Here is a 24923-nt window from a genome sequence, read left to right as displayed (position 1 = left end):
GAATGAAAGAAGAATTAGATAGAAACAATATTTAAAGAGATATTAGCTAAAAAATTTTCCAAAGTGACAAAAGATAGAAAGTGATAGACTCAAGAAGCCCTACAAACTCCATGAAGAATAATTACAATAAAAACCACACATAAACACATCAGAGTAAAACTGCTAAAAACCAAAGACCAAGATCTTAAAAACTGCCAAAGGAAAACACATTAACTTCAAAGGAGCAACAATAAGCCCAAAAGCTGACTTCTTAACTGAAGCAACAGAAGCAGAAGATAATGACAAACCTTTAAAAATGAAGGTAAAATGAACACATTTTCAGGCAAACAAAAACAGACTTCACTACCCAAAGACCTACACTAAAAGTAATACTAAGGGAGTTCTCTGTATAAAAGGAAAATTAACCAGATGCAAATACAGTAAAATAGAAACAAAGACTTCCAGAAAGTATAAATGTGAGGACAAACTGAAGGCAGTAATGGCTGTTTTAACAACAACATTATTACTGTTACAACAACAGCAATAATAATGTCTTTTGGTATTTAAAATAGAGCAAAATGTGGAAGAGAATGGAAATAAAGTGTTGTAAGACCCTTCCATGCCACACACAATTGAGATCACAGTAGTTCTAACTAGATATCAATAACAAAAATACAGCTAGAAAATCCCCAAATGGGGATTAAGCCTATATATTAAACCATATATTTCTCTAAATAACCCATGCATCAAAGAAGAAACCACAATGGAAATTTTAAAATATTTAAAACTGAATGATAAAAATATGACATGTCAAACTTGTGAGGTCCAGCAAACTGCATTAGAGGTAAATTTTATAGACTAAAACGCACACATTAAAAAAAGAAGGCTGATAACTAATGTTTTAAGTATCCATTAAGAAACTGACAATGAATAGTAAATTCAACAAAAAAAGTGAAAGAAAAAAAGAAAGGAAAAACAAATCAATAGAAAGCAAAAAATTTTTAAATCTGAAAACTACCTCTTTGAAAAGACTGGTCAAGATTTTTTTAAATGGAGGCAAAGATTACCAATAAAAGTAATAAAAAACCAGACAGCACTACAGATACTAAAGACATGAAAAAGAAAACAAAAGGATATTGTGAAAAACATTAAGCCAAATTGGAAAATTTAGATGAAATGGAAAAATTCACTGAAAAGCAAAACTTGTTAAAACTGACAATGAAAAAGAAAATGTGAATAGTACTATATGTATTGAAGAAGCAGAATCAATAGTCCCTACAAGAAAATTCCAGATGGCTTCACTAGTGAATTCTTCCAAACATTTATGGATGAAATAAAATCAATCTTCAGAAACTCGTTCAGAAAATTTTAAAAAACCACTTCCCAGATGATTTTAAGTGGTTGGTATAATCCTGATACCTAAAATCTGTCAAAGACTACAGGAAATTAAAATTTCTAGTCAACCTTAAAATGCAAAAATATAATCTAGCATATTGAAAGGAAAATGCATAATGAAAAAGTCAGGTTTATCCAGAAATCCAAGGATACTTTAAAATTAGTAAATACATATCCTCCCTCTCCCCAAAGTTTAATACATATCTTTTGATGCAACAGCTACATTGCTAAGAATTTATCCTAGATCAGTTCAAAATTATAATACAGCTTCTTGTTTACATATTTGTATGGACAGATCTTCATGATATACGGCTAAATGAAAATGAAAAAAGCAGGACTCAAAAGCAGGACTATTTCTATGGTGAAAACACAGATTTTACATGAAAGTAAAGAAAATAAAACATGTGAGAACATTTTATCTGGACACAATGAAGAGCCATCTCAACTTAAGTATATAAATAAAAGACATATTGCCAAATTTAGACAATTTTCTTCAGCAGAAAGAAACTTTCTTCTTAAGAACTAGGCATAGAAAGCTGATCACAAAGTTTCCTTAGTCCATTTAAAAATTTTACTAAGATTTGAAATCAATAAAGAATCTGCATCAAACATAAGCAGCTCACAGTATGGAGATAATAAATGCCCTGCAGGCATTGAGTCCTTTATAAATCAATCTGTTTGTTACCTATATAAAGGAATAATAGTTTCTATATGCAAAGTGATAAATTTACAGGGAAATACTCTATTAAATAACAAATACATACCCCAAAGTTTCAAGAAGTCTAAAGAAAACTCCCTTTAATTCTAGCAATTAATAAGACAACCCACCTTCATTAAAATAATTCCAACCCAGGGTTTACATAACAAATTACAGAAATACAAAAATTCATTTCGCCTCTATTCTACCATGCTAGCTCAGATTAATCAGCAGTGACTGCCTGGAGAAAACTGCTGGGAAGGAATCTGAGGCATTCTGTTCAGGGCAGTGTGCCTGAGGGACTTAGCAATGTTTGCTCAGGTAAGGTAGAGGAAAGGCACAGTATGTTTATCACTACTGCCATCAGACCCAGATTCCTACAAACTCAATGGAATAATTACAACAAAAGCCACACAAAGCACCTCACAGTAATACTGCTGAAAACTAAAGAGTTAAAGTAAAACTTGTTGTCCTCAAGTTTCTTACCCTCTCTGATCTAGGTTGTGAGAAAGTGAAAATCAGCTCTGCTGATAATCAGACAATGACATTCCTAACAAACACAGGGAGGTCAACATAAGACCCACAGAAAACAGTATTTCTCCCAAGGCCAGGCTATAGCTCCAAAATGACTAACCACCTCCCTTTCCCTGAGAAACTACTGCTTGCTTACCTTATCAATGACTCTAGAATCCCCTCCCTGGGTTTCTCCTGCATCCTAAACAAAGACTGCAGATATCACTACACGCCCTCCACTTCCTGAGTGGTAGCATTCAATCCAGAGCTAGCCCACTTCCCTTAGATGCTCATTAGAATCACAAGCCGAAACTCCTCTGACTCCCTCCAAGACATCACGTGCATCCTCTGGTACGTGCCTGCCTGGCTGCAGCAAGTTAATAAGCCTGACTTTTCTCACTCCGGATGCACTCCCGGTGGTCTTTATCTGGTGGGAATTACTGGTTTCCTTCTAAAGAGGTGCCACACCTAAACTTAGCAAGGGTCACTGTGAGGATTTAATGAAATATCATTGCGTCAAGTGTCAAGCATCATGGCTGGTAAATACCAAGTACACAACAAATACTAATTCTCTCCTATGAACTCTAAATAAAGCCATACATGTGATTTTACTTTTTAATCATCCACTTATATTTCACTATCACCAATCTACATCTAGGCAGAAAATACCTAAGAGCCAGAAAAGAGGCCCTCCAAAAGAAAGAGCTCTAAGATTCAAAACAGATAGGATCAAGTCCATGAAAGAAAGATCATATAGTTTACTTATAGGGCAACCCCCTGAAAGTCCTACTTGGACACCATTTGCTCATTTTTAACACATGTTATTCTAAGCTTTGGAAATGTGGTCCCCACATCCTAGCAAACTAAAACCAGCAACTTCAAATAGAAAGGGACAGGCAGGCATACTGATCACAGAAAGAAATAAAGGTGCAACAAGGCCTAAGATGGAAAAACTATCAGTATCAGACACAAGAACTTAAATGCGTTTGGAATGATGGAAATGTTTTGGTAATGCATGGTGGTGATGGTACCACAACATTGTAAATGTGATTAACAGCCCTGAAATATGTATATGAATGTGGTTAAAAGGGGAAATTTTAGGTTGTATATATGGAAATAGAATAAAAATTAAAAGAAAAAAAAAATCTGTGAAACTGTGCAACCCCAAAGAACCCTATACTAAACCATGGACTACAGCTAACAGTACAACTATAAAAATATGTTTTCATCAATTGTAACAAATGTACCACATCAATGCAAGGTGTTAATAATAGGGTGGTGTAGGTACCCAAGGCCAGGGTTCCTTCCCTCCTTACAGAAAGTGAGTTCTTTCACATAGCTGAATACTTGACCAGGACAGAGGTTAAAGGTCTCAGACTTCATGGGGGTCTGGGTGGGGGATGGGGGGAATGTACAAATGGTATCCTAAACAAAGCATTAAAATTCCGCTCCCCTGATGACTGTTGATAACACTCCCCACATCCCCATGTCACAAGACCCTGCTGAAACTGTTCTCACACTCCATGGAATGTCTTTGTCCTAACCCTTATAATCCACCCCCTGGCACACACCCCCTCCCCCTGCTCTTTAAGGAGTGCTAACTTTCATCTTTCCCAGCCGGCCACCACCATGGAACCATCTCTCCTGTCTGTAAGTCCCATTAAACTCATGTCTAACTACGTGCCTGGCATGTTCTTTGGTTTTGGGGCTGAGCTGGGTTGGAACAGGTGGTATACGGGAATCCTGTATTTTACGCATAATTGTTCTGTAAAATCACAATTTCTCTAAAAAAAAAAAAAAAAACAAAACAAAAACAAAAAAGATGCAGTAGTTGCTACAACCTATAGCCATATCTATTTCCCAAGGGTTGAAACTGAAATAAAATTTAATTTCCTTCAAAAAACAACAACAAAAAGGAACTTAAAATGCTCAGAAGTCTGAAGTCATTTAGTGCAGTAGCTTCTCAATTATTTTTACTGAATACCCAATTATAAAATACTTGTGCATATTCTTACTCCAATATATATATTCATTTATAAATCAAATCATGTACATTATAAAACAAATATTAAAATAGAAATTAAAACATAAAAATACTGTTTTAATGTTATTTTAACTGCTAACTTATTTTAAGTATTAATTTAACTTTGCAATCACTAAAAAATACTAGTACTATTAACATATTGACTGAGAGCACTATTATTTTATGTGCCTCTTCTTAACAAATCTTGATTTCCCAATTTGTGAAGTTCAATGTATTCTGACACTTGTTTTAAAAGCTGTCATAATGTGTACACCAATGCTCACAACAGCACTATTCACAATAGCCAAAAATTAGACACAACCCAAGTGTTCATCAACAGATGGATGGATAAATAAAATGTGGTATATATATAAATGGATTATTCAGCCATAAAAAGGAATGAAGTTCTGATACATGGTACAGCATGGATGAAGCTTGAAAACATTATGCTAAGTGAAATAATCAGACAACAAAAGGACAAATATTGTATGATTCCAATTACATGAAATATCTAGAGTGGGCAGATTCACTGAGATGGAAAGTGGGTCAGAGACTACCAGGGGCTGGGGAGAGGGGGGAATGAAGGGTTATTGTTTAATGGGTGAAAAAAAAAAGAGTTTCTGTTTGGGGTGACAAAAAAGTTTTGGTAATGGATGATGGCAATGGTAGCACAACACTGTGAATGTCGTTAACGCCACTGAATTGCACACTTTTAAATGCCTAGAATGGCAACAAAATATTTTTAAGTCAGCTACCTGATGTCAAAGTTATTAAAATTTTACTTCTGATGTCAGTCAGATATTTTTACAAACTACATAAAAGGCCTTCCTTTTTATGTTTCCAATAAATGGGCTCAAAGTCCACTGAAATTCTTTGTAACCAAGATTTCTCAACAGATCAGAAAGATCTAAACGTTTTCAAAAATGGTTTCTCCGTAGTATTAATTTCTTCTGAAAAGTAGGTTCTCCCTCTTTTAAAAATGTCAGCTTTGTCTTGAAGATACAACTTTGAGTTTGTCTTTTCAAAGATATCTGCTAGGTAGCATACTATTGATAACCTCTTACCATAATGAAAAAGATCAGCATATCTAGAATACTCTGTCTTTTGTAATAAAAACACGTAATTCATCTTTGACTTCTTCAACTCTTTTTAAATACTCTGGCCATGAACCTTGGTTCCCCCATCTCAATATAAAGTATCCTAGATTCTTCTTTCAAAAAGTATTTTAAAGAGTAACCAGATAATATACTGTGACAGAAAAACTGCAACAACTCTGAGAAGCCCATGGTGCTGCGGTGGCCTCTATATCATGGAATCCCCACATCTGTTTTCAGCAAACCACGCTCCTGACCACCACCTAGTGTGAACGTGGGAGGCCGCAGTGCCCATACATATATTAATACCAAAGCTTTGACACGCGTTATTCAAATAAACTTTGGAAATCTGGTTTCTACACAGAAGCAAACTAAACCCCCCCCCCCCACCGTGTGTGTGTGTGGGGGGGGGTCACAAAACAAATAGAAGTTCTAGAATTTTATCTCACACCTCAATTGACTATTGCCTCCCATCACTTTGTAAACTATTGATCTAGAGAAGGGTCATGAAAGCTTTATAATCTGTTTTAGGCCCTGAGGGTATCAAGTTATTGATTACAGAATAATAATAAATGCTCATTGAACTGAGTCAATTATTCAAATAATGATTCTAAGTCACACACACACACACACACAAAAGCCTAAATAATGCATAGTATATTCTGTTTAAGTAAACAGGACAGTAATCCAAAATAGTTAGACTGGGATATTTCAAAACATAACCTTCATGTATCAGAAAAGTTGTTGATTCAGAATGACTTATCTCCCAGGGTTTCCAGATTAACATGAATTTACAGTCACTTTCAAATTGTTTCCCCAGAATGAGAGAAAGTTAAAAATCAAAGAGCATTAATTTAAGACTATACTTTGGTCTCCTAAACACTGTTTCATATTATACAATCTAGGACAGCCATCAGTACTTTATCCACTAATTTAAAATAACTTCAAGCTTAATATAAAAAATATGTATCTCATATTCAAAGTGGTAATAGGAGCAGACATCAGAGACTTCATATTTAGCACCATTAGTAGTAGGAGTCATGGAAGTGTGGAACAATACTTATTTCTTCCATAAGTAACAAAGTAATGCTTCATGAGGCAAGAAAAGCATTCAATGCAGTTTTTAAATTTCTATTGCGTTTTAGAAACTATGGGAGATACATTAAATATAAGACATATATCCATATAAATGTGATACCGTTTAAGAAGAATATCAAATACACTGATAGAAAAGGAAGAAAGCACTTGGGTTAGAATGAACTAAAAACTGTTTTCACAGAGGAGAGGGACATGAGCCATGGGTCGGATCCAGAGTCAGAAAGGAGAAAGCATACACGCTGAGCAAAATCATTTGTCATTTGTTTTGTTCATAAAAATGTCTAATACAAAATACAAAATATAAGACACACTCATATAAAGCTTAGAAAAATGTTCAGTTAGAGATATATTATTTCTTAAACTGTTCATCAATTCACACACAATTCATATATAAATGTAAATGGAACTTATCAACCCTTCATAAAACCTTCCAACTTATATATGAAATAAGAGCTCTAGGAATAGGGGTGGAAAAGGAGCTGTAGGTAAAGAGGAAATTGTTTTTGGCATAGATCTCAATATACTCTTCTTTCAGTGTTAAAATTTTCTATTCTCTGGAACTTTTTCTAGCACAGCATTTTTCTCCGATAAACTCTTTTATCTGTCATTTTACTTTAACTTGGAAAAGTGATAAAAGTTCTCTTTGAAAGGAAATATGTTTCAGTAATTTGCTGTCCACCAGAGGGCTCCAATATTTCTTCCACAGATGGAAGAGATATAACAAAAATTACAATAAAAACACTAATTAAGCAATAAAATGTACAGAAAAAACTCAAATTGTTATTATCTCATTTAACCCCAAATTAAAAATTGTTACACCTGCTACAATATTTACATTGATAATTTAAAAAGAAAAAACTTTTCTTTAAATGTTTTATTAACCAAAATATTTCAAATACCAAACTGCTTGGTTGTTACTCGGAAATTAATTGTCAAAATCTCTTTTAGGTGAGGTTTTCAGTTTTATAGATACTGTAAAGTATCATTTTAGTCCGAAGCTCTGAATAGTAGCTCAAATGTTGTACATAAAACTTTAATAAATGCAACCATATATTTCTTGATAATTTTCCAAATCAAAAAGCAAAATTACCACATTTCTAACCAGCCTTATAACAGATAGTAAATGTTTTCTTCCAGCAAACCTACAGTCATTAACATAATTCCTGCTATGATCATAAACAATGAACATTAACTCATCATGAACTATGAATTTTGGCTGAGGAATAAAGAGGAAATGAGTCATTTAGATACAATGTATCATAAAGATACTCTGCTCAGATATTTTCAAATCTGTTTCATAAATAAGTTATTATACCAGTATGTCAGCAAATCTCTTCATTCAAACTCACTCTTGAAAAAAAAAAACGTTTTATGTAAAAATATTTATATTTATAGGACATATTTTTTGCTGAATGTTAACTGGAAAAGTACCAAGTGCCAATGATCTTTTTAATGATTACAGTAAATCCATTCACTAGGAGTGCCACTCCCCCTCCAAAAAGATAAGCTTGCTAAATTTAGATTATAAAGAAATATAAGACACCTTATGGTAAACACAAACATTTACCAAATGTCTAAAAATAAATTTTAAAAGTGACATATTTTCAAAACAAAAACCAATGCTAAGAAATTGATTTTAAAGTGAGTCACGATGATAATCATAAGACTTTACCAAAATACAAACTGATTTAGCAATTACTGCAAGTCAAGTATGAATTATCGGTAATGAAAACACGACAGGGGTTATAGTAGAATTTCACTGTCCCACCCCATCCCCCAAATAAGAATTCCCTATACTACTGAGGAACACCAGAAAAATGGAAAAGAGCCTAATGTTTGTTTCTAAGCAGCACTTACTCACTGCTAACACTTAGAACCCTTAAGATTTCACTTCACCTAAGCAAAGAAGCATGTATTCATGCTTGCAAGTATATTGGATTGCAAGTTTACAACAGGCTTCCTGATCCTAATCAGTTCAGGGCTGCACTGCTGCAAGGAAATGTTAGTTTGTGGACAGGGCTGGAAGCAGGGAGGCTGGGGCTTTTCAAAATTGAAAGAGTGATGAAACTGTTCTCACTATTAATTCATGGATGTAAACTCAAATTTACTGCCAATTATTGATATGAAAAACTACCAAACATAAAGTATTTAATCAACAACTTCTAACCAACATTCACTATGTTATATTTCAAAAAGTTGAGAATTCCAGGTGCATACTATAGTTATGCACTTAAGCAAAAATACAGTGCAAGCAAATGAAAGTTTAAAAAGCTTTAACAACAACAACAAAAAAACTCAATCCCTCCAACAAGTTGAACAGCTAGAAAACAAGACATAAAAAATACTCAGAACAATCTGCCTGAGCTGTGCAACAGTACACCCTCTGAAGCAGCATCATGGGGCATTGTGTGTTTATTACATAATACTGCTTTGCCCTTGCATATCACCTTTAATCAAAGGATCTCAAAGCATGACAGAATCATCAAGGCCCTAGAACACATTTGAAAACAAATAAATAGTTCTACATGATAATTGCAGCTCTTAACAAAACCTGGCCATTACTTCCAAGTCCCTCGATCTGAACATTAGCCTCCAATCCTTCTCTCTGACTCAGAAACAGGAGTCCCCAAATCATCTCAATTTGACACATATGCTACGCACATTCCAGCTTTTCTTCGTCACTGGGCCTAAAGAAAGTAGTGGCACTATTTTAATGACACAAATCTATTTCATTACAACTTCCGTGACAGAATAAATAGTATTCAGGTTGAACATATCTTGCAGGGTTTATGATGGTATCAAATAGAGGCTTTATAAAGGAGCACAGCTTTGCTGGAGGTGATGAGTCCATAGGGCACTCATCAAATCCGAGGCACAATGTTTCCTAGTTCTGTCTGGAGACCTCTTCCAGGCAACTCCAAGAGCAGCTGGAGGAAGCCACGTCCGGCCATCCTTCCCCAGGCAGAAGTATATCCTCCTGTGTGCACAACATGAGGGAAAGGAAAACTGAAAGGGCAACGCATGGGTTTTAAGACTCAGGAAGGAGAGTTAAGGTTGCTGTGTGGCCACTCAAGAGACACAACGTTGTGTTTCCCTTGCATTTACATAGCCCATTAAATGGAAAATCAAACATTAAGCAAAATGTCTTTAAACCAAGGTCAAAACCTGCTGCTGTTTAGAGTAATTTAATTAAAATTTTTTTTAAATCTGTAAATAAGGTTCACTCCTACACAAACATCTGACATTTTTAATTTAATCATCAAAGTTCAATTTTGTTTTCCTTCCCCACTGGAACACACTCAAATGTCAACTTAATATAAGTGAGCATAACTATGTTAACTTCAATTCTTTCATAAACAAGATTATTCACCTTCCTGTTAATTGAGTTATGTTTGCCCCTACAACTGCAAAGCGTAATTTCACACTCACACTATCCCACCCCCCAGCCCTGGAAGCCTACAGTTACTGTTAGTCCACAGTCAGACCTTAACCTTTACTAACAAAATGAAAAGCGTCAATAAACAAGAGTACTTTTTGTTTCGAGTTCTAAACATGCCCCGATAAAGACGTATTAGTTCTCAAAAGCCAAATGATGTCACACTACTAAATATCTGGTACTAAGAGTCCTGGAATATTCATACACGGCACTCACAGGCGGTCAGTCTAGATTTGTTTCCCCCAAATCCTAACGTTCGTCTTGTCATAACCTGTTCACCCAGAAATTTCCAAGCTCACGGCGGCGACACAAATTCTAGCATACTTTTTTCTTAAAGAGAAGTAAACCCCTGTTCTTGCAAAATATAAAGGCTGTGCCTACTGCATTAGCGATCGGGCTAGAGGCAAGACTCCCGGGTCGCTCCGGCTCTGCCCACTGCCACCGTCGTGGTCGGGAGCGACAGGATGCAAGGGTTTCCGGGGGCTTTTCTAGCAAAGGCAGGTTTTCTCCACTTCGAGCTACCTTGCTACATTTTCCCTACTTCTCCGCCGTCGCTGGTTAGTTAAATACCAAACACACACAGCACACAACCTAAATGAGAGAACCCATATTAAAACCACGTCTTTCTAAAAGAGCGAAAACCAGAAGCTCCAACTTCTCCAAAATCTCCCAACCTTTACCCCACGCCTGCACCCTTCTGGTTAAATAAGCCTGGAAACCACAACAAAATCAAACAAGGTCCTGTTTCACGCTTCACTTACCATGTCCGCCGGGACATTCGTGGACATCTTGCCGTCTGATCTGTCCCCAGGGCTCCACGCAAAAAGAAATTTAAAAAAAGACGACAAACTCAAAGCCGGGATCTTCGAGCCACTGCAGCAAGCCCGAAGGACGGCGACGGGTTCGTGAAGTGCTCTCCCCAAGGGAAGTTACTCCGCAGGCGGCGCGAGCCCGGGAGCCGCGTCTGGCCGGGGCGGCGGGCCCGTCGTCAGCGGCAGCAGCAGCAGCCCCAGGACCGGCCGCGCCAGGTGGGCCGAGCCGAGTGACACACGGGCATGGACGGGGTGGGAGGGCGTTAAATCCGCCCCGGAGATGAGTCACAGTCGCCGTCGAGTCAGGTCCTCATCAAGCAGGAGAAAAAGGCCGCGACGCGTCTGTCCGGAGAAGCCGGGAGCTCCGCATGGACGCGCGCGGGCCGCCGAGCAGGCGCCGGGCCGGCCGCGGAGCCCGAGGGCCGCGCGAGGAAACGGCCGGGCGCGCTCAAGGGCAGGCGCCGAGTTGGCAGCAGCCCGCGAGAGTCCCGGGCGCAGGGTCGGCGCGCGGAGCGAGGGGACGCGGAGCCCCACGGCCCCTCGGGATCAGGCCGCGGGCGCCCCCGGGCAGCAGCCGCAGCCGGGCCGGGGCTCCAGGCGCATCGCCTCGGGCTGCGCAGCTCCCCCTTCCTCCTCCTCCTCCTCCTCTGCCGCCGCCGCCGCCGCCGCCGCCGCCGCCGCCGCCGCCGCCCCCGCCCCTCTCCCGCCTCGCGAGCGCCGGGCGACGCCGACCGCGGCCGGTCCCCGGAAGAGACGGGGTCCCCCCTCTCCTCAGCCCGGCAATGGCTTCCTCGCAGAGCTTTGTCTCTCCAACTCCGCCACTTCTCAGTCCGAAACGCCGCTGCCGCCCCCTGTCATCGCCTCTCAAGCCAACATGGCGGCGGCGACGGCAGCGGCTGCCGAACGCGAGAAGGGTACACCGCGGAGAGCGCACCACCCCACACGCCCCCGCGGCCGCCGCCCCCGCCCGGCCCCCACCCGCCCCCACCAGCCCCCACCAGCCCGCACCGACCCCCGCGTGCGTCACGGCGGAGCCCGCCCCCGAGCATCATGGGAACTGTAGTCTCTGCGGGCGGGGGGCGCGGTGCGTAACGCGTCCTAGCCCAGTACGAAGCCACGCCCCTCCCAGCAACAGTTGCTAGGAAAGGAAAGCTCTCTCGCTGGTTTTAGCCCCGCTTCTGCCCCGCAGTTAGGCCACACCGCCTGCGGAGAGTGCTGTGATAGTGCGAACTCTTTGTAGAAAATAATTCCGCGCAGAGAGATTCCCTCATGCGTAGTTCTCACAGCGAGTTAAAATCTGGTTTGCCTTGTAATGGTGGATGCATGACATTAAATATTTGTCAGAACCCATAGCACTGTCTACACAAAGAGTGAACCCTAACGTAAGCCCTGGACTTTAATTCCTAATGTATCAAGATTGGTTCATTCATTGTAGCAAAAGTACATTATGCAAGATGTTAATAAAAGGGGAGACTGGGAAGCTGGGGGGAGGGGTATATGGGAAAACTGTACTTTCCGTGCAATTTTTCTGCAAACCTAAAACTGCTCTAAAAATAAGGTTTTTATTAATATATATGGTATACCTCTAAGCAGAATAATTTTAATTACAGCATGCTCCTCACATCCTACCATCTCAAAACATTTTATATAGTGATTTCATCCAGGTCTTCTCACCATTACATTTTGAAGATCAGAAGCAAGCATTGATTTCCAATAAGGTTAGAGTAGTTCAAAAGGAACAAGGATCGCATTAAGCAGTGAGAATGTTTGAACATGTGTTTCCTAAAGACCCAGGGCCGTAAAGCTATAATCTTGTTAATTGAAATTATCAAAAACAGTATTAGATACAATAGCGTCCCGTGCCAAATCTATATCAGGAAATAGCTGTTTCAAACTACTTGGGGATTCACCAGTTTACTAGGCTAGCCCCTAAAGTCTATTTAATCCATGATGATTAGCAGGCAGCAGGGGGGAAATGCCATTACTGAGAGACTTGGATGAAATACGTCCACCCCAGTCAGCTATAAACTGCAGAAACCACCAATATCAATCGGAATCTGTATTCATATCTCTTAGTCCTTTGGCAGAGTACTACAGGAAGGGCAGTCTTGGTAAGACACCTGTAAGAAAATGCCAGTGAATTTAGATTGTCCTACCTCGTCTGTGTGACCTCATCTGTAAAACAGTCTTGCCTCCCTTCCAGTGGTCAAGTAGAGGCAATCGTGAGGATGACTTCATGCATGGGAAATCATTTGGTAAATAATAATGCATCATTTGATGTGAAATGCTACTACTCATTCTCTCATTCAACAAACAAAGGTGCCAGGCATTCTGCTAGGCACCAGAAGTTTAAAAATGAATCGTCCAATCACTGTCCTCAGGGACCTCATTGTCTAGGAACCTGTGTCATCTCCCACAGCAATCAGGCATTTGTCTCATCGGAATGGCAACCCAGGATTCTCGGAGTACCTGCCTCTCAAGTAGCCTGGCTGGAGACATTCCAAGCACTCCACGGGGCCCACACACCCAGGGGCGAGGTTAGAGTTGGTACCAGGGGACGGGCAAGGCAGATCGGATTCCCAAAGAAACCAAACAGAAGGGTGCAAAGGGGACACCAGTCGCACCACGATTAGGCTTCAGGACTTTGTCTAGATATTTCTGTGTCTGTACATGGATGCTTTCCCACACCCTCTGTTACTTGGATGCTCATTGTCATGTTTAGCCCTGACGGAGACACAGATACCAGCCCCCCTCAACATCCCAGTAAATAAGGGCAGTTGAAAATGCTTCAGTTGATCAATGAGTCCAGAAGGAATATTGGAATGCATTTTGCAGGCTCTCGCTCACAAAATTAGTCCCCTGCCCCACACCTAACCCCCTTTCATCCGATGACCTCTCTGGGCAGCATGCCACTGGCCCTGAGGGCTACTGTAAGTGGAAAGAGAAGAAGTAAGGTGGCAGCTAGGGGAGTCATCGACGCACATGACTCTGCGGCTTCTCAGCAGCCCAGCAGTCAGGGAAGTACAGAGTCCCGCTGCCAGCACCAAACCTTGACCTTCCTGACACGTGATATTTCTGTTGGCTACCAGCCACCTTTACAAAAGGCCACATCGTTCAAAAGTAAAGTCACTGTGTCTGGCTGTGTTTCCAATTACTTTTCTGTAAGAGGCGGAGACGTTATTCTCAATAAAGCTCATTATAACACTTCCCTAACATTATCCCACATGTTTGCAGATTTCTTCACTCTCCAATCTTTACTCTCCACTTCCCTACTCTGGCCAGTGAGAAGGGAAGCTGTGGAAAGGAGCCCGTCCGTCCACAGCAGGGGAGGGGAGCATCTTCTTGAAACCAATAATCGATTGTCAGCATCGATTTGAAGGAAGTGAGTGACACAGCATTTTGTATTGGGAAAAAGAACTTCACAGGAAATGGGAAGATCTGTTTCTGTCACAAACTAGCTGTGTGACCTTTGCCAAGATGTGTTGCCTCTCTGAGCCTCAATTTCTTCCGAGCAGGAAGTTTAAATCTCTAAGGTCCCTTTAAGAGTCTATAAGTGCCAGTTCCTGGAAGAATAGTGCAGGACATTCATGGCCCATTAAGATATCTCCCCCAGGTAACTAGTTGCTCATAGATATGAGGGTTTTTTGGGGTGGGAGGGTGATGAAAATATTCTAGAATTAGATTATGGTGATAGTTGCACATGTCTTTAAATATCCTAGAAACCACTGAATTGTGCACTTTGGGTGAATTTTATAATATGTAAATTATCTCAATAAATCTCCTAATAAGTATATCTCCCCCAACTGCCATCAGCGGGGTCTGAAATGATTCCCATCTTTAGGACCATTCCTGAAAGGTCTTCTCAAGGAAACTTGTGAATTTAAACTAGATAGAAGCATTACTTTATAAGAGACCTTTTATCAGGTGTTAATTTAGTTGATTACTTCATTATACCACCCATCATCATTTATTAAAGATCAGGGATTGGAAATGTCACAAGAGGCAGAGAGAAGTCTGTCACAAGGCCTGGGTGGGGACCCCAGGGACACAGCTCGCACATTTGGGGGAAGCAGAAGCCAGAGTGTTGAAGGCAGACTGCTACCTCCCCCGAGATTTGCCCCAGGCTGGCCTGGTCTGCAGCTCCCTGAACCCCAGTCCCAGTCCTGGGCTTCCCCATCAGACAGTGGCTGAGACCCTCCAGCGTCAGGGGTCCGCTGGTGGAGACGACCAACCTCCAGCCATATGCCTGAAGTTCTTCTAAAACGAAGTCTCCTGCTTGCTTTCTGCTTAAGGGTCACTTCAAAGACTTAATTTTTTAAAAATTACATTGTCCTCCCAAGAAAGCCCGCGTGAAGCCCCTAACACGGTGCCCAACACATAGCAGGGGTTCACAAAAGATCAGCTCCCCCCACAACTGGCCAAGGTCTTTTCTCTGAAACCAGAGATGGGTTGTTTCCTGGCTTAGTGTGGACTTTATCCCTTCATCTTGACTCTTTAAGGTTAGGACCCAAGCAGAATGAATGTGTGCGTGTGTGTTTGTAGCTTTGAGAATTGTGCTCTGAGGGGGTTCGGGAGATGAAGAATAGGACAAAATTGTGGAAGGCTGAGGAGTGGATGGCACAAGCTGGGTGACCTGTTCCTATTCCTAAAGGGCCCCCATGGCACACTGCAAACACTTCCGGCCCCGTTAACCTTACACTTCCCTAACCAGAGGTTCTCCACCTGGGACCCCTGGGAATCACCAAGGGTCTTTTAAAAAGACAGATACCTCAAAAGGGGGATGTGAAATGAAACAAAGTTTCAGTGACTGAGAGATTCCAAATGGAGTCGAGAGGTCACTCTGGTGGGCATTCTTACGCACTATATAGATAATCCTTTTTAGGTTTTAATGTACTGGAATAGCTGGAAGTAAATACCTGAAACTATCAGACTGCAACCCAGTTGCCTTGACTCTTAAAGACATCTGTATAATAATGTACTTTACAAGGTGTGATCATGTGATTGTGAAAGCCTTGTGGATCACACTCCCTTTATCCAGTGTATGGATGGATAAGTAGAAAAATGGGGACAAAAACGAAATGAAAAATAGGGTGGGGGGGATGATTTGGGTGTTCTTTTTTACTTTTATTTTTTATTCTTTTTTTTTTTTTTGGTATAAGGAAAATGTTCAGAAAAATAGATTGGGGTGATGAATGCACAACTATATGATGGTACTGTGAACAGTTGATTGTACACCATGGATGATTGTATGATATGTGAATATATCTCAATAAAACTGAATTAAAGAAAAAAAAGGATGGATACCCACACCCTCCCCCAGACCAATTCAAGCAGAATCTATCAGGATGGGGCCGACACGGGTATTTCTCAGGCACGGTTGAGAAGCACTGTGTAAGCCAGGGCCCCTCCACCCCACTCCTTCCTTTTCCCCTGTCAATTTCCTTTGTAAGAAATTCCTGAAGGTCCTGGGAATTTGTAAGGTGATCCACGGCCACAGTCACATGGTCTAAGGGATAATGATGTCAGCTCCTTCCTCCCATTTCCAGGGCACTTTTTCAGTAACTAACAGGTTGACTTCTCCCCTGATAACACTCAAGTCGCTTTGTCCTAAAATGTCTCCTTCTGTGCTCACCGTCAAGTAAGAGCTGCAGAAAGGAGGGTAAAAATCAAAACACCAGGCGATGCGCTGATAAACACTGCTGTAGAAACAAGCACTGGGCACCTTGAGAGCCTGTAGGGAAGATGTCCCACGCCGCCCTCAGTTCTGTCCTTTAACCGGCCAAGGTGAGTGGAGCAGGGGCTGGTCAGGAAGATGGGTCAAGAGCCAAGACTTGAGGCCGGCGGGTCGCAGGGGGTGGAGGTGGCTGAGGCTCGGAGGCTGCTGGCAGAGGGGGCGGGCTGGGGTCGGGATGGAGAACCGGAGGCAGGTCTCCAAGGGCTTTATAATGTAGGCTCCAAGTTTGGACCAACTCCCCCCAAACTTCCAAGTCGGTGGAAGCCTTTGAAAGGTTTTAAACTAGGGAGTGTCAAGATGAGATTTGTTTTCATAGGACGGTGAAAGCCCTCAGAACTCCAACAGCCCTTTTTGTCTGTATGTTTTGGGTTAGCTGGCATACCACAGGACCTCTTGGACTAAAACCATAAAAAAACTCTTAGGGGATCTTAGAGATCATCAAACGCCACTCTTTATTTTAGAGATCAGGAAGCTGAGGTCAGTTTAGTAGCAGATCAGGACTGACTTCTCATTTGGTACTTTTCCAGTATCCCTCCCATCAACAAAACAAGGAGGATCTTTACTCATTCTATTACATAATATATGTTGAACCCATTAAAAATGGGTTCTCTTTTATTTTTGAAGAGCAGTATCAATTTCATAAAAATTCTGGAAATTAGAAAAACTATTTTCAGTTTTTGTGTACACAATTTCACATATTTATGGTATACATACATTTTTCTTTTATGTGTTAAAAAATACTTTTCCTTGTAAACATTAAATGAAACCTCTTTCAAACATTGAAAGAAAATTATTTTTTGTTTAGAAATTTTTTAAATGTGCATTTTTACAAAAGGTTTGCATAAACGTCCTACTCCTCACTTTTAAAGACTGCACACTATTCCACAGAGTGAATGTACTGTAATTTATGCAGTCATTTTCTTTTGGGAGAACATAAAGATTGTAATTGTTCACTATTTGTGCATATAAATTTGAGTTACTTGTTTAGGCTATAGTCCAGAACCAAGTCAAAGTCTATGGGCACTTCCCTGGCACTTAAACTGCTCAGCCCAATTATCTTCTAAAGGGGTTTCACCTGCTTACAATGCTACGCCCTCCTGCAGCTGCTATATGTATCATAGCCATACCTGTGTGTTTTCAACACGTACACATACCCTTGCAGATAGCCACAGGGTGACGACTGGGAGAAGGTTTAAGCCTCTCCAATAATCTCATTAACTGTTCTCTAGTCTATTCTAAGTAAAGGAACAATCCAGATAAAAATGTGTATTTTATACAAGCTGAGCTTCAGCAACACACACACACACTTACCAACCAGGCAGGAAGCCCTTCGTATTCAGAAAATATGGAGATGTCACTGCACATGCATGCTAATTAATCAGGTTTAAAAAAAAAAGCCCTACACTTCGTGGTTGTTCATTTTGCATTTTAATGATTTCCATCATAGTGAGCCTTTTTCTGTGTGTAGGAAACAAACAATTTTGACAGATTAACCCTGAACCAGCGAAACCAGCAGAAACCATCAGGTCTGGGACTTGTGTGGCCGAGGAGCCCTGTCTTGCAGCGCCAGTGTGCCTCCCATGGGGACAAGGGGCATGTCCTCCAGACTGGGGATGGGCTGGAGACAGGACAGCCCAGACTTCTTGGTTGGGAGATTGCTGGGGTGCTCTACACTCACTGTCTGTGGCCCCGGAGTAAACCCCTGGTTTTAAGATTATTTCAGGACAAATACCAACATATTGAATGTCAGAAATTATATTTGTCATTACAAATTATTTATGGACACAATACAGCTCCTAGACTGTCCGCCATTAATGGAGAAGGAGGCAACACCTGGTTCCGCTAAGGTTAGCAGCTCTGTTATTTTTCTCTTACATCTGTTTGTGCCTTGGGTCTCCAACTGCATGTTAGCTTCTTAAGGGCTGGGGCTGGATTTTGTTCATCTTTGTCCCTCCAGGGGATGAATAGCATAAAAAAAAAAAAAAAATGCATTGGAGATAACAGTTGAACTTTTAAAATCCCCTCCCAGTATGGTGATTCTGTAAAGTCAGGGATTAGCTGCTTAATGTTAGCTTCAAACCTGGATGTGTGTCTCATTTACACAGAAATGATAGTCAAGGTTTAGTTCAATTGTTCTCCCATGACTAAGGGAGTATGTGTCACCACAAAGGAGGGCAGTTTTGATATGAAAGCAGGAGAATTTTATTTTTGAAAAAACAAAAAAAAAAGAGTTGTATTTTTTAATGGTAACGTTTCTAGCTATTTTTACAGACAAGCAAAGATATCAGGAGGGCAGGCTAAGAATTCACAGACCACCGGAAAAGTAATTCTTGTCTCTTTCTGATGCTCACAATTTCTTCCTGATTCCACTTTTGCACACAATATGGGGTCACCGAATCTTCCAATGCTGGAGCTGGAGGGATCCTTAGAGATGACATCACCTCCATCTATTTCACAAATGAGGACATGGAAAATAATTGAGAAGCAGCCACATTTTTTCGGTAATTTTCAAATGTACATGAGAATGAGTTTCCTCGAAGATGTTCCAAGAAACAAAAAGACAGATTGTTTCCTAGTGGCATTATGTAATTGTTGAATTATTAAATAATTTTATAAGTCATGGCAAATACAAGAAATGAATATAAAATTTATTATCAAATTGGTTTCATGAAACACAATCGCTATTGCTGGTTTTCATTGTCATGGGAAATCAGCACTCAATTGTAGACTATTCAACCAAAAATATGCTTTAAATGCCAAAATAAATAAAACTCTATCCAGAATTTTTTAAAATCCCATATAAGCATTATATTCCCTCAGTGTAGGCAAGAGAACTCTTTTTAACACTAATCTTGTGATGTGAACTATAAATTCTATTTCTTCAGTATCCCAATAGCTGCTGGCACAGTAATGGCATCTAGTTTTTGACACAAGTTTTCTCAATGATTGATTAATTGACCTATAATTATCCCATAATGTTCAAATTGTATTTTTCTATATCCACCAAGGGAGGTAGTGTCACTATCAAGAAACATAATGTGCATTATATCAATATTTAATGAACAGAATAAGAAATCAAGGAGAGATTTTGCCAAACCCCCTTCCCCCATTTGCTCTTGAAGGCTTCCCACGGATCACACGGCAGGGAGGTCGGCACAGCTGGAGAACCGCTGGAGCCAGAGGGCGGCCTCTGTTATCACTGATTCAGATCGTGAATCAGTCCTTATTGGGCAACTGTCCACATGGCTGAATTTCGTGACTGTGGTTCCTAAACTGAATAATCCAGTTAGCATGCACTTCCTCTAGCATGCCGAGCAGACACTGCAGAGAAGAGCCAGGGATCGAGCTGTCTCACAACATGAAGAACAGATCACCTCCAACTGGGCAGCTCGTCTGCACGCCAGTGGCCTTCATACCAGATGGACGTCTCATCTTTTTTGGGGGATCAGCTGTGATTAATTACAATGGTAACCTTTGACTTAATGCTGCAGTTAAAGGAGAAGGCCTAAAACGAACTTGAGTTGAATTGGAGTGAGAGAGAAAAAGAACACATTGGTTAAGAGTGTCGGCGGTGGCTGCAAATCCTGCCTCTGCCATTTAGTAGATGTGTAAACTTGGGGAAGCTGCTCAATTTCCTCCTCTATTAAAAAAAAAAAAGGAATAATAAAAGTAGAAGAGTGCATGCACTGAGAACATTAACATATATACGTTTAAAACTTAGAACAGTTTCCAGCACATTATAAGTTCCCCATAATAACCTATCATTATAGCTGTCATAATGAAATGGGGATGCGGTGATAAATGCTTCCAGTGTTGGTGTTGCAGGTTGGTCTCTTATATTATTCTGCTGTGCTGAAATTTTCATATATGATATCGACACCACCTTCTCTTGGAGCTCTTGCTTGCAGTCGCTTGTTCATGTTCACCGCAGATCTCCCACAATGCCTGCTTTTCCTTACAGAGACATTGGAACCCCATTTATGAAAAGGCTGGCCTCCTGGGTGACAGTACAAACCCTAAGCTGTGACCTCACGGCCACCTACTTCACAGAGAAATGGGATCAAATAAGAAATCTCACAAATCTCCATCAAGCCTCTTACCTGTTATCCTCTGCTCCTACTCTTATCGCATCATGCCTTCCAAGACCCCATCGTCTATCTGCCCAGAGCCATCCCTTCTACTCAGGGAACTTGTTTCAATAAACAGCCCTTCCCTCTCTCTTACTCTTCTGCCTCTCCCTCTCCCATGGTGACCATATAATGTATTGTCCAAACAAGTTAGAGTGAAAGTGGGCACTGGTGATAATTTCTCCCGGACCACCGATAAGCGGGGACTATCCCAGGCAAACCAATCTACTTCTCCTTAGCATGGGAATATGCTCAAATCTCTCTCATCTTAAAAACAAGCATGTTCTGTAATTTCTCAGTGCTCTTGCCCAACTCCTACTCTATCTTAATCCTTCCCTTCTTAAAAGATTCTTAAAAGTGGATGGCTTTAGATGATTGTATGGTATGTGAATATATTTCAATAAAATTAAAAAAAAAAAAAAAGTGGATGGGAGTATGTCCCATATACCATTTGACCCTCACCCAGGGCTGCTGCACAGGTTATGCAGGTTGCACAACACACAACTGCAGGAGTCGTTTTACATCCTAATCCACTTGAGCAGAGTCTTCCAGAGCTGTGCAACACGCATTTACCAAGGCCACACTCGATAAATCCACCTCATGCTTCTTGCCTTCCCTCACACGTCACCAGACTCTCAAACCAAGGATTTTAATTGCCAAATACCATGGACACACTTCAGCCTTTGTCATCTTTGACCAATTCTTTGACTTCTTGACATTGTTGGACACTCTGTCACTCTTGGATGAGCTTTGAAGTGGGATTGCATGGGAATGAATTCCAACTCTACTTCTCACTAACATTGTGGGCAAGTTGACCTAATCTCTGTCAAATGTGATCTCCTGAATCATGAAATATCTATGTCATAGGGTTGTTATGAGGACCAGATAAAATAGTTGGAGAAGCACTTAGCACAGTGCCTGATACGTATAAATAATTCTAGAAATGCTCACAGTCCTCTTGTAAAGAAGGACACACACTTTTCTATGCTACCAACCTTTCCAGGTTTTCTAACTACCTCTTGCTCTGCCTCCATCTCCTTCACTAATTTCTATAGTAGACCTGCCCCTTAAATGTTGAAGTTATCTAGAGTGTTAGTCTTTGCCTTCTCTCTCTCTTCTCCTCTCATCCCCTCTCCTTCCCTCTCTTCTCACTCTGCATATCCTTCACTTCAGTGGTTTCAACTACTTCCTCAAAGCAGATGATTTCCAATGTCATATCTCAGTCATACATTGCTCTCCTGGGCTCCAGTCCCAAGCATCCAAACTGCCCATTAGATCTCTCCACTGGCAAGTCCCATTGGAACCCCAAAGTCAACACATTCTAAACCAAAGCATCACAAGTTTCTCCATCAAAGCTACTCCTCATCTTGTATTATGTCACCATTCTTCCAAAAGCCTGTTCTTGGCTTTTCCCATTACTCACCCCCAGTATACAAGTCCTATTGATCTTACCTTCCTAATATTTCTTGAATCTGTCTCTCACAGTTGCATTCCCATTTCCACAACCTTAATTCATTTCTTGACAAGTTCTTCCTGGGATCATTGGCCACCCATGATGCCTCCCTGCCTCCAGACTCCTCTTATAGAGTCTGAATATTAGAGGATCCCAAACACCAATCCATGATGAACTGTTTTTTTTTAATTAAATTCCATTTTATTGAGATATATTCACATACCATGCAATCATCCATGGTGTACAATCAACTGTTCACAGCACCATCATATAGTTGTGCATTTATCACCCCAATCTATTTTTGGACATTTTCTTTACACCAGAAAGAATAAGAATAAGAACAGAAAAAAAAGCAAAAAGAACACTCAAACCACCCCCCCCCATTCTACTCTATTTTTCATTTAGTTTTTGTCCCCATTTTTCTACTCATCCATCCATATACTGGATAAAGGGAGTGTGATCCATAAGGTTTTCACAATCACACTGTCACCCCTTGTAAGTTACATAGTTATACATTTGTCTTTAAGAATCAAGGCTACTGGGTTGAAGTCTGATAGTTTCAGGTATTTACTTCTAGCTATTCCAGTACATTGAAACCTAAGAAGGGTTATCCATATAGTGCGTGAGAATGTCCACCTGAGTGACCGCTCAACTCCATTTGAAATCTCTCAGCCACTGAAGCTTTATTTTGTTTCATTTCACATCCCCCTTTTGGTCAAGAAGATGTTCTCAATCCCATGATGCCGGGTCCAGATTCATCCCTGGGAGTCACTTCCAGGATGAACTTTTCATTGATCTGTGGGAAAATGTTGAAAATAATGCAGTGAGTTTCTCATAAAGCTTTTTATTTTTCAATTTAAAAATTTGTCTTTTATTTGGAAAAAAATGTCTTTTCTGCTTTTTTGGTGTTAAAATAATTTCTTTTGAAACAGTTAGTAATAGGTCATTGTTATTATGTTTTTTAAAAGTTGGCATTCCTGTGTTCATTTAAAACTTCTTTAAAATGTATACTTCTTCAACTTGTATACTTTACAAATGTGCAGTTTATTGTGCATCAATTTTACCTCAATGACGTTTTATAAAAATAGTTTTTTAGGTCATGGAATCTGAAAGCTTGTCAACTGTTGCCATATATTTTTAGTTATGCCTAAATGATCATTTCATGAAATCTGTGTATAAATTACATTTAATGGCTATTTATGCATTAAAAAACCCCCAATTTATGTTATCCCTAATAATAATCGTGGTGGTCTGGAGGTGTATGTAACCCAGAAAAACATATTCTTAAACTTAACCTATTCCTGTGGGTGTGAACCCATTGTAAGTGGGACCTTTTGATGAGGTTACTTCAGTTAAGATGTGGCCCAGCTCAGTTTTAATCCTATTACTGGAGCCCATTGTGAGTGGAACAAAATTCAGACACAGAGGAGAGAAAGCCACAGAGGGAGCAGTCAGAAGCTGAAAATCAAGGGAACCCAGAACAGAAGGAAGAGAGCAGGAGCTGCCGCCAGGTGCCCTGCCATGGGACGAGCTAAGGACTAAGCATCACCAGCAGCCAGCCCCAGAACACCACAGTCTTTAGGGAGCAAGCATTGCCTTGATGGTGCCTTGATTTGGACTTTCTTTAAGCCAAAAACCATGAGCTAATAAATTTCTGTTGTTTAACCCAACCCGTTTACTAGTATTCGCTTCAGCAGCCCAGAAACTAAAACAATAATCAAAGCTAAAATTGACTGTACACTTTTATATGCCTAACACAGGGCTAAGCCCTTTGCATGCATTGATCTTTGCAACAATTTTATGACATAAGTTCTGCTATTATCTCCATTTTAGAGTTGAATAAACTGAGGCACAGACCAGTCGGTTACATAGCTTGTAAGTGGAGGGCCTGAAACTTGGATGCAGGCTTGACTGACTCAAACACCACTGACAGGTCTGAGTCACTATATTTTTTATCTCCTTGCTTAAAAATCTTTGTCATACCCCAGATACCTTAGCTTGGCTCCCTCAGCATTGGGCCTCTGCTCTCTCTCTCCGGCTTATTATTATTAATACTTTTTCACCTCTTTTCACACTTCAATGCCTGCTCCAGTCACACCAAAAAAAATCTTGCAAATCAGAATTCAAAAGGTTCTTGCAGGCTTCCACATCTTTGCATAAGCTGTTGCCTTGGCTTGGGGTATCTTTCTCTTGCTTCATCCTCTAACTGTTCCTTATCCTCCAAAACTTGAGGCTCCCCAGGAAGCAGTCCATAACTCTCCCCAAACCTCCATCAATCATAGTTTCAGATTCAGAGGACCAAGAAGAAGACATTTGGGGACGGCCGTGGCCTGCAGCACCCCTTAAATGACACTGCTTTGGCAGGCGTGTACTCTGCCTTAGCATCCCTTTGCAGATAACTGGGTGAGTGCCCCAGCAGGACAGACAAGGCCCAGCTCCCAAGGAACTTTAGCTTTAGAGAGAAGGTTTTTTAACTTTAGCTGGGGAGACAGGTGGCAAATGAATAGACAAGATCATTTTAGGTAGTCATACATGCTACAAAGAAAATAAAATGGAATGAAG

The 24923-nt window shown here is 40.6% G+C and overlaps 1 protein-coding gene across 1 annotated transcript in view; it reads right to left on the bottom strand.

The window, feature by feature from the left end:
- UBL3 (ubiquitin like 3) overlaps positions 1–11704 on the bottom strand; it is a 66772-nt gene extending 55068 nt beyond the window's left edge. The window contains exon 1 of the mRNA XM_037799947.1: positions 10997–11704. Within this exon, the coding sequence (XP_037655875.1) occupies positions 10997–11023 (27 nt within the window). The 5' untranslated portion in view covers positions 11024–11704. The remainder of the gene's footprint in view (positions 1–10996) is intronic.
- Positions 11705–24923: the final 13219 nt, after the last annotated feature.

Source organism: Choloepus didactylus, chromosome 12 (assembly GCF_015220235.1).
Source record: "Choloepus didactylus isolate mChoDid1 chromosome 12, mChoDid1.pri, whole genome shotgun sequence".
Taxonomy (NCBI): Eukaryota; Metazoa; Chordata; class Mammalia; order Pilosa; family Megalonychidae; genus Choloepus; species Choloepus didactylus.
Note: the sequence above shows the minus strand (reverse complement) of the source record. Positions and strands in the feature narration are given on the sequence as shown.